We start from the raw sequence: 12,991 nt of genomic DNA on the forward strand, positions 1-12,991 counted from the left end.
AAACTTGAAAGCTTATTCCTCCATGATGCACAGTTCCCACATTTCCAATAAGGTTATTGCAGCAATGTTGCTTTGATCTTTTAACAGCCATTTTGCATACTGAGTATCAGCTTCGCCCTAATGGCACAGACATCTCTGAGAGCTCCAGAAGAATTCAGCAGGGAATTCTTACATTGATAAACCCAGTTTAGTATTCACATTAGCACTCAGGCAGCCACAAGAAAAGAAGGGAAAAAAAATTCTTACATTTTCATCCTGCCTGCTCCCTCTACACCTTTCACTAATAAATTTGTGCATGGACTTAATGCTCATGAAATTGGCAGACTAATGTTACCAATTAGAGTCAAGCAGGGACTACAAGCATAACCTGAAGTGCACTGCTCTGCAAACAAATCTTATCCTGCCTTGCAGGAGACGGGCTTATACCAGTCCCATGATTTTTGCAGGATATTTACTTGTGAACGATGACTTAGTGCTAAGCAGAAATGTCCTGCTGGGGCTGGAATGACACTGCCATCTGCTTTAGGCATAGTTAACCCTGCCTTAAGAATGGACCAGATCAAAATGTCATGACCTGTGTACCAGGGACGGCTGATGATCCGCAAAGCACAATATGAGAGTCATGATACTAATACGTTAAAAAAAAAAAAAAAAAGCCACTCAACAAAACATCCACATATGCATGCATGTTAGCAAACAACAAATACCAAAAGGGGGAAGAAAAGAGAGAAGAGACAATTTCAAGTCTAGACTGATTAGTTGGCATTAAATGAAAACCAGTGTGCCAGCTCTGCAAAGGACGTCCTGGGGATTTGTCTCATGTGGGTATGTTTTCCTTCACCTACAAAAGGTTGAGAGAGATTAACCTAAGTTCCTTGCTATGAACCTACCACCACATGCACGTGACCACCTCCTGACATCATTTCATATCACAACCCAAGCTACAGGAATCTGCTCACATTTCCAGTAGTGCCCACACCCCACTGACAGAAATGCACACCTTATACCATGGGTGAGCTGAATTGCTTTCTGGATGACCACCGCCCTCCACTGTCAACAGATGGCATGGAGGATGGCCACATTCCCACCGCAGGAATTCCTAGTAGGCCTCAAGGGTCTTTGGGTTCATGTGATTGATTTGGACTGAAGTCAGTCCTCTCAGCTGGATGAACTGACCTTCTCCTGATTTTGATCTGATTAAACCCAGGACATAAGAAAGACCTGCCTTGAGTGCACATGAGAGGTAAGAGCAATTGTTCGTTCTCCCCTTTCCTCACTGCAAAACTCTGCAGGCTGGAAGAGCTTTGCTGGCCTCACCTGGCCAAGGGGTTGTATCTGAAATGGATTTGGTGACAGCATACAGATCCCTTTGTCAAATCTGACTTACTCAGTAACAAAGCCTGTCAGTCATCAGCATTATGAAACAGTAACAAAATATTCAAACTGAATTATCTTTCTAAGATGCTTAACAGGGTGGAAACAAGACAGGCTGTATGAAGCCTGAAGCCATTTCTCTTTGGGGCTCTGTCTCTGATTACATAGATATTGCCCAGAGGCCTTGTGAAAGGATTCAGTAAACTACAGTGTCATCTTTTCATACTGAAACACAATAAGGCTGGAAATAAGTTTGGGGATTACCATGTTCTGAATGCCCAAGTCATAACATCTATTAAGGCCCCTGAATTTCAGGGGAAGGAAGCTGAGTATTTTTTAAAAACAGTCCCCTTTTAGATGTCTCAAGTTAAAAACCTAGCAACTGAAGCTCCCAATCTCTCTACGTCACTTTGGAAAATTTAGGACTTTAATTTTCAGATGCCAAGGTGACGTATATACTTTATGATTAGGAGCAGCAGAACTGAAAAGCAGAAGGGAATACAGTGGCTGAGTGGAAAGGCAGAGCACAGAGCTCTCATCTCCAGCTCCAAATTCAGCTAGCCCATGCTGACAAGTAAACACCTCCGCAAGAGTCATTGCGACCTGCTCACGGGCCTGCCTTACCCGTCACAAATCTTCTTGATTTTTTGTTTAAGCTGCTCTCCTTGATAGAAGATAATGAACACATTCTTCTTCATCTCTTCTCTCTGCAATGCAATCCCAGCAGAATTTAAAGCATCCAGAACAAAGAATCCAGCACAGAAAAGATTTTTTTTCTAGGCAGCCTCTTTGCTGGTTTGTTCTTTTCCCCAGTCCCAGTTTTCCAGCAATGATGCTCAGAGGGTTTCCCCGAGGGACCTTGGGTTTTCCCTTTGGAGACCAGGCACTGCCAGCAGCCCCACACATGGGGGCTGAACCACGGGGGAAGGAGCGATGTGGAGCAGAGAGGCAGGCAGGAGGAGGAGGAGGTCTACCAGGGTGCAGGGCTCACCGCAGTGACACAGGGGGGATCAACCCTCCACGGCCAGGCCCAAGTGAGCATGACCGCAGCTGATATCCCCCAGAATGTAAACCACCTGGCTGAGGCTTAACCAGGCAGGACAAAGCCACATCAATAACACCAAGAGGGGAAAGCAAAAAAGTCAAAAATAATTCTCCCATCCTCAAATTTTCCTTCCTTTCTTCTACAGGCTGCCTTCAGCCACCCATATCTGATTTAGGCAGCCAGTGCTGCTGGGTGACCAGGGCAGCAGTCTGATTTTTACAAGTCATGTACTTGTGTGAGGAGCAGAGCGAAGGAAAAACAGGTCAGTGCCTACCGTGACAGGGTCCTCCAGGGGAGTATCCATTTCAGTGTACCGCAGGTAGATGTTTCCCCTGCAGGCTCGCCACAGTAAACGCTCGAAGGGTATCATCCTTTCCCTCTTTATTACCCCTGCTGTGAATCTGAGCAGAGTTAAAAGATAAATGAATTATGAGCCAGTTCTAAGTCTTTTGGGACCTTTAGCACATGCGAGTTTACAATCTTGTGCTTTATAGTCCGCGATAGCCAGGGCTCTGCTGCCACTCTAGACGCTTCTACGAAAGACCTTGTTGCTGAAAAGTTCAAGCCTGGATCTTATCTCCTAAACTTCTGACTTTATCCTGTTGTTCTTCTTTTAAGATATTGCAGTCCTCCCCACATCAAAAAAAATGGAGAGACAATTCTGATTAAACATGAAGGAATGGAGAGGTGTTTAAAGTCCACATACAGAGAGCGATTGAATGACAGAGGTAGTGGGTAGCAGTTTTGAAGTGGTGGTATATATCTATTCCCTCCTGTTTTCCCTTTCCCAGAAGCACCAGACTGCACCTTTGAAGTGCACCATGGCGTACTAGTACATACACTTGCCAAGGCAAGCCCCCTACAAACATATGCTTTACCCATACAAGAGCTGAATGGGACTTCAGAAAAACCAGCACGAACAGCTAAAAGTACCAGCCTGGGAGAAAACTGTCAGCAAGTTTAACCACACCTATCTCATGTAGAGGTAAGGGAAAGCTGTTTGAGTCTACACTGACTGCCAAGTTACCATCAGCATTATGCTCTGTGGTGTTTCCGGTCCACTAACTCTCAAATGTGGTGTTGCTTTCTATTCTAGACAAACACCAAATGCAAGCAAACGCATGGCTTTTTGCTGTGGCTACGTCTCCATCCATGGTGACTGGGCTGGTACCCTGCAGTCTGAGCCCAGAAGCTACACATGAGATGCCATAAGCTAATGATTTTCAGGCAATACGTACTAAAGGGCTCACTGGAATTGGTGGCTTGGAAGTAAAAGTCCATTTGCCTCATTAGCCCATAACCTGACCATAGTTTTGATGATGACTTCTCCCTTTCAGAGTACAGTCACTCTTTCACCTTGATTAGTCAGCTACAAGAAGAGGCTGGCGAGCAATCTGTGCTAAAAAGCTGAAGGAAGTGTATCAGTGTCATACTAATGTGGGTCCAAATGGGAAATCTGGCCAAACTCTGAGGCTTTACCAATACGGACCCCAGCTTGGCAGCTGCAGCAGCAGGAGTGCTTCTCAGCTCCAGTAGGCCAGATGTGTCTTCATTGAAGAAATCATCTGGCAGATTGGTTTCTGTCTGGAAAACATTAGTTTTAAAAACAATTCAATACTCCCAGTTTGAAAACTATCTTCACATTTTTCTCCTAACATTATTTCCCCCAAAGGTAGCTTTCCACAGAGTTTTAGGCCAAAAAAGTAAGGGGGGGGGAGGAAGCATAAAATTTATCTTAGCAAGTTAAAAGCATAAATCTTGTTTTCAAAAGAAATCTGGGCACCAAGTTCTTGAGCCCCATTGAATCACAGAGAGATGTAGGCTCCCAAGTGACTGAGGTATACTTGAAACACGATCTTACAGACTTGTGGCAAGAGAACTGGGTTCTGCTTAAAAAAATCAGTGACAACAACACACAACAAACAAAAATGTGAACATTTTTAGGAACCTTCAGAATCTCTACTGGAAGAGTAGAGAGTCCTCTTACCTCAAAAAAGTCCTGTGTTTTCTTCAGCAGATGTTTGAGCTCTGTCAGCTCGAGGAAGTTCTGCTTCAGAGTTTGCTGGTTCTGGTTGGCTTCCAGTAGCTCAGCCTCAAGTTTCTCCAGCACCATCTGTTTAGGATCCAAGCACATCCAGGAAAACTCAGAAGCAGCCAATGACCCTTTACCAAGCTGATATCAAATCTCAAACGAGATTATTTTTAAAGTGTGCATGGGGGAGATATAGAACTATTCAATGAGCACTTTTACTAAGCACTGAGTTTGTAGAAAGTTATTTATTAATGTCAACACTTCATTTTCCCACTGCCATGTTCTGTGTTGGGATTAGAGCTGGAATTCACCTGACCTAACTGCAGGTGGGTACACAGTGCCTGGGTTAGGTTCCTGAGTTGCCACATCTCCGGGGTCCCCCACGGGACAGCTTGGACCCCAGGCGGGGTGACTTTAAGTTCACTGATTGCAAAAGGAGCTACAATAGGGCTATTAGCTTAGGTTCTTTAGCTACAGGGCAAAAATCAGTGAGAAGGAAGGCCTAGGAACACACCAGGCAACCACCTTTCTCTGTGACACCTAAGCCCTCAGGAAGCATAATTTTCCTTCCCAATCATCTAGATATGCAGCATTTAAAATTGCTTTCAGTTGAGCTAGAAGAAAGTAATACCTGCACATCTGAAAACAACACACAATCATGGCATATCATGGCCCAAACCTCCAAGGTCTGAATGCCCTCTGCTCCCACTGGTTCTTAGTGGTTTTCAGTGAGAGCAGAGAGCTCTCAGTACTCAACAGCCCTCGATCCAGATTTACCAAATGCTTGTGTCAGGCACCAGTGTTGCTATGTCACAGCCATACTGCCACCAGAGCAGACAGCCTTTGGGTTTGTATGCAGTGAAGCAGATTCTAACATTAGTTCTCCTGACTAATCACCAAAAACTTTCTTATTCTTTCCTAAAGGATAATGGAGGGGTTTGTGTGACAATGATGCCTTTCCCATTAATAGGTTGGACCAGGTTTTCATGGGGGAAGGTAAAAAGACTGGTCTACTTGAGGAACATGCAACACCACCAGTCTTAATCTAACTGCTGAAACAGTGAGTTGGGAAGCATCTCCTCAGGCAGGAAGAGCTGTTCCAGCCTGAATTCCTGCATCACTCCTGGCACAGGGTCTGCATCAAGCACATTACATGGACACCCAGGTGCACATCCCCTTTCCTTTCTCCCTGGCCCCCTCCAAATTCTGTACCTCCATATCAATCATTTCCCGAGGCAGAGGGGTCTCTGGGTATTTTTCTAGTTTGACCATCTCAACATTGCCTTTCATCTCATTTTCCAGAAAACCTGCATGGAAAGGACACAAGAATCTTGTTAGGGTGTCATCTCTGCTGCATTATCCTGGTCACTGGCTGCTGCTAAACCCTCTGCCAGGTCAAGGCTTCACACTCATTGTGTGAAGTGTGACAAGGGTCAGCTGATATTCAAGGTCCATCATTCCAGTGAATATATGCGACCATCATCAATTTAACTCCTAACAACTTCCCTGCTCAGTGAGGATGCCGGTTCTCCTAGAACAGTGGTAGCTGCTCAGACAGGGCTAAATCCTAGCCTTTAGGTTTATCTACATGCTTTCTAGTAAGTACCTAGCTAAAGTACCCTTGCCTCTGCCTTCCTGCCCTATCTGTCACAGTTATTAATCCACCCTCTTCCTTGTTCAGCCCTTCAGCAGGTGGAGCACTGGATGTGAAGGGACATTTCACAGGTGTCCCTGCGTGCGTGAGCAGCAGGTTGCAAGCAGCAGGACAAGCCCTGCCTCACCAAGTGTTAGGGATTTGGTTCTTGGATATGATCTTGCTGTAACAAAGTCCCCAGAGGACAGTAAGTCCTTCCAGGACAACTGTAGATCAACCAGCACCTACACAGTTCTGCTCTAGCAACAGCATATGCTGTCCTTGTCATCATGAATATGGTGAACACAAGTATTATTGCAATGGGGAGTACAGAGTTTGCAGGACACAAATCCATAGGAAACCAAGCTCCACTAGTTCTGTAGTTCATATTTTAAGGATTTGTTCCCAAGCTAAAGTACTTGGCCACAGGAGGCATATGCCAACGGCTGGAGCACTGGTGTGGGAGTCAGCTTATCTGGATTGAGTCTCCTGCCCAGCCCCAGACTTTTGTGATTTTATATAAGCTAATTAACCTCCTTTCAGTTCAGTTAACTATTTTCAAGATAGGGGTAATAATTTCTTGGCCATATGGGGTGAAGTGGTAATTAGCTGACACATACAAAACATTTTCAGGAACTCAGATGAAAATATCACCATTTTTACCACTAATTCTGTTTCACAGTGTGAAAGCACTTAACAAAGAAATAAATCCCAGACAACCAGTTGGTGGAAAGCTGACTGCATTTCACAAGCATTTACTTACGCAGGATCCTCTCCAAGGATTCGCACCTTCTCACTTCATTCACAAACTTTCTCTGGAAGCTGTTGACATTCACATTCAACTAGAAACAGGAGAGAAAGCAAGCCTTGGGTTCCATGCTGCTCACCACCACAGATATTTTTAACATCAGTCTTTTGTGCAAACGGTCACCATTTACATCGCTGCATCTTACAGGATCCTAACGGCAGAGCCATACCATGGATGTCCTTAGGCCCAAGGACATCCTAGCTGTACCAGGCCCATTTCTGCTAGTCCTTCTGGGTTGGCAAAAGCCACAACTGAGAAGAGCCCCCATTTGCTGGTGGTGGAGGGAACCATCCTGAGGTTGCACAGGGATGTCCAGCAAGCAGAGCTGAAGCAGGGCTCAGGGAGAGGTCAGGTCTCAGTTGGGTACCTGGCTTTCTGGACAGCTTTGGAAAGGTCCCACTCACCCCTGTGGCCTCTCGCCCACCCCATTGGGGTGAGGACTGTGACCTCCCTGTGAAGTGCTGGGGGAGAAGGACAAGCACTCCAAGGAGCAAGTCTCCTGGGCCTTCAGCAGCCGGGTGAACCAGGCAACTAGTGGAGCCAGGCACTACTTACATCTCTGAACTGAACCAGACCCAGCTCCCCGAGCTCGGCCACACAGCAGTAGGCAGCCTCCACCTGGAGGAAGAGCTGCATCAGGCTCATCTCCTCACTCCGGAAGACAGAGGCCATTTTGCTCGCCCTCCTCCTGCCAGGGTGTCCGCGAAGGTCTTGACCAGCAGCACCGTCGTTGTCCTGGGAAGTACCGTGAGGGGCCAAGCACTGCATGAACATCAGGCTCAGTGAGTCGGGATGCTGGAAGCTAATCCAAGGCTACCCAGCTCTTTCTTCACAAGGGTCTCCTCACGTCCTAAAAGCAGGAGCCCCTCAGACCCTCATGAAGGTGCACTCCAACAGCATGATGATGGGTGGTAACGCGTGGGTGTGACAGGGGGAGAGAAGGGAGCCGCTGGTCCCATGGGTCAGACAACAAGGGAATGCTGTCCTGACTTCTGCTGGGCCAAGGATACTCCAGACCACTGGACTGGGGGCTTTTATTTTGTTTTTGGATGCTGCGCCTGTGACAACTTCTCTTTGTCTTCCATGAAATAGAGAAGATAACCCATTAATCTCACCCTTGAAATTAGATGGGGGAAAGAAGCCAAGGCTGTTTTTTATCAGTTTCACCAACAGTGAGAACACAACATTGCAAGCACACCTGAAGCATATTTGCATGAGGATGGGGAGAAGAGGACTATTTTATATAATTAAAACAAATTTTTATATTTAAAAAACATTTTCTCCCCATAAAGGGTTTTTTTTCAAAATGAGATATATAAAGTATTATGCATTTCATAAAAGTTCCTTTTGACTATTTGCTTATCATTATTTACTTTGGGTAATGAACACACAAATTGCTTGTAGTCATTCTTGCACAAAATTAACTAATTTGCATGTGCAAACAAAACAATTATTATTGCCCAGAGAAAACATGCAAATATTTCTTGCATGCATATAATTTTGAGAATTCTGCAGCAAACATACATTTTTTAACCAGCAAAACTAAATCCCTTTATGACCTTATTTCTACCTACTGAGAGAGGTGAGAAGGCAATTGTCCTTAATATCTGCTCACTCAACATCAACCTTCTTTTGCAACATTTTTCCCCTACAGTTTTATGTAAATTCTAATCACGTCCTTTATAAAGCATGAAGGACTTCTCTTAAATGTGATAGAAACATTGTGCAAGGAATTAAAGGTTTGGTTAACAGAAAGCACTGCTGTTGCTACTTTGTATTTGCTCAGTTGTGTTGTGAGTTTTCCTTGCCTTATTCTCTGTACTTGTTTGCTAAATGATTTAAGATGCAGAAAATGCAATCTATAACTAATCCCTTGTTAAAATAAAAATATCTTGTGCCAGCTTCACTGGGTTGAATAAGGATATAACCACTGAAGCTGGCTGGGAATTTTTCAGCAAAATATATTTTACCATAGGAAGAAGGCACAAAAGCTGCAAGAGAGCCAAACTGTTCATGTAAAAAAGTCCACATCAAGAATTCCCCAGCTCTGATTTTCGAAGAGTTAAAAATCATCAAAATGTCCTATCTTAACTTTAACTGAAAAGTGTGAGGAGAACTTCGTTCAAAGCAGTTTGCATTTTTACACTTGCAGTTAACTTACACAAAAAATGTTGAAGTCTTAAAGTTAAAAAATCAAAACCCAAACAAAATGTTTGGAAGTGTTTTAGCTAAAGTGCTTTAACCCATCCAGTCCAAGGGCTCTATTTTTCCTTTGCAATCAGTTAGGGAAAAAACCCTCAGGCTAACTTTCATCTTGATTTGGAATGAGAAAAAAATTAAAAAATTAAAAAGAAATCTCTTTTAAATGAGAAAACCCTTTCCACCCTGGTGCTGAGGGATGCAGACCATTCTCACTTCACCCTCTTTCTCCTCGTGCAGGAGGCAGTCCCAAACGGGGTGGCTGTCAGCTACTCCCTCAACCCCCCTCACTCTCAAGTTCTTCATTTTGGCAAAAGAACAGTTAACTTCAAACAAACAAGCAAACAAAAAAACCCCACTCACACTTTCTCCATTTGTTATTTTCCAGCAGTATCACACTACAGCAAAAACACACCAGGTTTCGGGGCTGGTAAAGCCCAGTGCTGTAAGCGCTCATAACTGCTTCGGAGAGGTGCCTTCCTTGGACTGACCTCTCAGTCCCTGCGTCCCCTCTCCCTGGCCCTTTCGTAGGCAGTGGAGGCAAGCTCTCCCCTCAGTCGCTCAGCAATCCCATCACACACCAATATCGGTATTGCATTTTAGCACTGCTGGAAACGTGGAGCTCAGCACTGACAGTGGCTGGGCTTACCTTGCTCGCCTGCGTGGCTCCAGCCGTCCCGGAGCTGCTACTTCGGCTGCTGGCTGCAAGCAAACGAAGCACGGAGGTTAACTTCCCTGGCTCACACAGGACACTGTAAACCTTTTCTTTCAAGGTTTGAGCTGGTCTAGACCAGAGAAGAGAAATGCATTCTGCCCTGAAACAGTCCCAGGGTGGCCTGGACCCAGAGCTTTCTGGCTCGGTCGCAACCTCTCATGTCCCATCTGTGACAAGAACAAGCTGTGTTGTGGCAGCATGCAGCTTGTTGGGATTAATAACAAATCAGGCGTGCCTGCTCGCACAGCCCAGGCAATCTGAAAACAAGCAAGAGCTTTTAAACCTGCTGTACTCTGAGATCTATAACCCAATAAAAATTTGCAGGCACTGCATGGAGTGTCAGTCATCAGGAAGGTGGAAAACTTCTCTGCTGTTTCTCACTGCTCTTTCCTCACCAAAGACACACAGTGAAGGACAAAGGAACAGTAGGAGATTATTGATTTCATCCAACCAAGGGGCTAGTGGAGCTATACAGAGAACTGGGTCTGTCAGGACAGTAATGCTAGCATGGGGCAATGATAAGAGCTAGGAACTTGATTCCTATTGCTCGAAATAACAAATGTTGCACAGTGGAAAAAGGATGCTCTCTATTCTTTCCTCCACTTCAGCTGCTAAAGGAAGGGCTCGTGAGAGAAATACTAGCCCTGCTAAAATCAATGGCATAACTCCAGCTGAGGTCAGTGAATATAAGGCTTCGTTCCATTAAATAAGGGTTGTTGGGTCACTATTAAGGGTAGCATCCATAAGGAGAAGTTTTATCCCAAAAGAAGAGCTAAAGATAATGCATGGGTATATGTAAATTATTAATTGAAAAAAGGTTTTCTTGGACCCAGACTTTTGTAGGTGCCCCGTAACCCTGCCCTGACAAGCAGTAGAGTATAGCTTGTCCAAGAGAACAATGCGGAAAGGTTAGTAACAATAGCGAGTTTTCTACTACAAAGGTTTTCTGTTCAAAAGTAACTAGGAGTGGCCCCGTTGCCATAGGTCGTTAGTGAGAGAGGGTTCTTGCTGCTTTCTGAAAGCCAGCTGTCTAAGCTGTGCAACCCCAAATGGAGGCATTCGAAATTATGAGGCCATTCTGGAAGGCAGGCCTAAAGCTCAGCAGCCCCATACTGCTGGAGCTGGCAACAGGGCCCCAACACGGAGTGCCGTGAGACCGTAGCGCTCTCAGGCTTCACACCTGCTTTGGCTGCGCTCTTCTCTTCCCCAACCAGCCAGAGGCAGTTAGCTCTTCTTTTTTTATTGAAGATACCAAAGAAAGAGAGTAAAGTCTGAGTAAACTTGGGACTTTGTGTTAGAAATTGGGAACTTATCTCTCAGCAAGGCAGAAGAGAAGTCATTGCCGTCAAATGCAAAAACATCACACCAACCACGTAGCGCTGAGGAAGAAGCTAGTACAGGTAAGGAAGGACATTGTCCAGCAGCCCCAGTTATAATGCTAAATAACAGGAACCATCCTTCACTTCTTGACGAAGGCGTATTGACGTGATAAAATAAATGGTTTCTCGGGCCATTCCCCCTACCACCCGAACCACAGCTTATTCTTCCTCCTATCAAGGTTGTCATATTCATTTGACAACACCTGGTTTTGCTTTGCACAACAATTAGCCTGTGCTCCTTCTGCTCAGAGCCACAGTTACACTCAGCTGCTCCCTTACAAGCGAGCTGGGCAGGGGAGCAGCGGAGGCTCGCAACGCACACTTCATCACCAAAGAAACCCTGGCTGCGTGAGCCACCAAATGCAATTAGCTGAAGAGGGAATCCAAAGCACAGTAATAAAGCCATCCATCTCGCCCTTTTTTCCCCCTCTTCCCAGGCAGAGGACAGAAGCAGAAAGCATATCCTATTTCATTCCTCTGGCATTAAGAAGTCAGAACATTATTTTAAAATAATCTTATTACTAAAGATCAGGTTATCGCTGTTGCTGATGGGCCACTATAGCGGATGCTATTCAGTGGAGCAGGGAAGAGGGAAGGGGTCTGCTCCGTTTGCCACAGGAGCCAAGGCATGGATGAGTGGCTCATTGTGCACTCCTGCAGCTCTGCCAGGGGCAGATGAAGGGAGCCTTTCCCAGGGAGCCGGTCTGCCCCGGGGAGCTCGTCTCGGCCTCTCCCCTAGGGAATCGCTGGAGGGGGAACGCGGGATTGCACCAGTGCCACTAGCTCAACATTTGCCTAGTAACAAGCCCAGCCTGAAGCTGGAAAACACAAAGCTGTTTGCATAGTTTTTCAAAATGCCAGGTCCATTTTCCTCTGAACTTGCAGAAAGCACATCTCCTCTCCCCTTCTTTTATTTCAATAATAAAATCTTTGTTCTTCTTTTTTCCCAATTATCCTAGTTTTAAAAATCAAATCCCCTGTTCATAGGTAGCTGGACAAGTTTTATTTAGATGGACACTCTCCATTTTCAATGAAGATATCAATCAAAATGATCCCCTCCCTGCTGGACACACGACATAATTGGCATTACATTCACCTGCTTGAAGTTGGGCATTTCTCTAAGCACCTTGTTCTTTTATTTATAAATAAAGGTCACCATGGGAGGGAGATCACCCCATGATACAGACTAAGAAATTTGGTTGCTAACAAGCAGACTTTGCCCTCCCAATAGATGCCTTGTCTAGAGCTGCCCTTAGAGATTTCGTTGTCTACAAAACAAGTACAAAAGATAGAGCCACTCCTGTGATATCACCAATAACACACAGTACCTAGCATTTTCTTTGTCTTTTATTACTAAGATCTCTTTTGTGAGATCTCTTCCATGTAGAGCCCTAGTGAGTAACAACTAGTAAGCGTCAACTTAAGTGTGTCAATATACAAAACTAAGGGAGGTTCCAAACATGCAAATCCTTCAGCCTGGGGTATCTTAATTTTCAGCAGCACAGGAAAGTTTCATGCACCTGTAGGTGTTTCCAGGAGCAGTACCTGAGCTGCACTCCATGCTTAGCTCTACCATCCGGAAGGTTTTGAGTGGCTGCATCGAACATTAATTGGTGAATGTTCTTTCAAAGCTGCCTTTCATTGCAATAGTTAAATGGAATAGCACCTCCGGTACACTGAAACCAGAGTAGGAGTGTAGTTAAACTGACCTCAGGTGTCTTCTGTTAGAAATGGTTCTGTCCTCTTATCATATTTGTCCTCTTGTCTGTCAGCCCACAGTTGATGTATGTGGTTTGCTGTGCTCTC

At 45.0% G+C, this 12,991-nt stretch overlaps 1 protein-coding gene across 1 annotated transcript in view; it reads right to left on the minus strand.

Moving 5' to 3' along the window:
• The window catches only part of ATP6V0A4 (ATPase H+ transporting V0 subunit a4), a 28,449-nt gene extending 20,885 nt beyond the window's left edge, over positions 1–7,564 (minus strand). Inside the window, exons 1-7 of the mRNA XM_013947243.2 lie at positions 7,448–7,564; positions 6,848–6,926; positions 5,664–5,758; positions 4,407–4,532; positions 3,909–4,003; positions 2,694–2,820; positions 1,999–2,081 (exon numbers count right to left, since the gene is read on the minus strand). Coding sequence (XP_013802697.1) covers positions 1,999–2,081; positions 2,694–2,820; positions 3,909–4,003; positions 4,407–4,532; positions 5,664–5,758; positions 6,848–6,926; positions 7,448–7,564 — 722 coding nt within the window. The remainder of the gene's footprint in view (positions 1–1,998; positions 2,082–2,693; positions 2,821–3,908; positions 4,004–4,406; positions 4,533–5,663; positions 5,759–6,847; positions 6,927–7,447) is intronic.
• Positions 7,565–12,991: the final 5,427 nt, after the last annotated feature.

The sequence above is a fragment of the Apteryx mantelli genome, chromosome 1, assembly GCF_036417845.1.
Source record: "Apteryx mantelli isolate bAptMan1 chromosome 1, bAptMan1.hap1, whole genome shotgun sequence".
Taxonomy (NCBI): Eukaryota; Metazoa; Chordata; class Aves; order Apterygiformes; family Apterygidae; genus Apteryx; species Apteryx mantelli.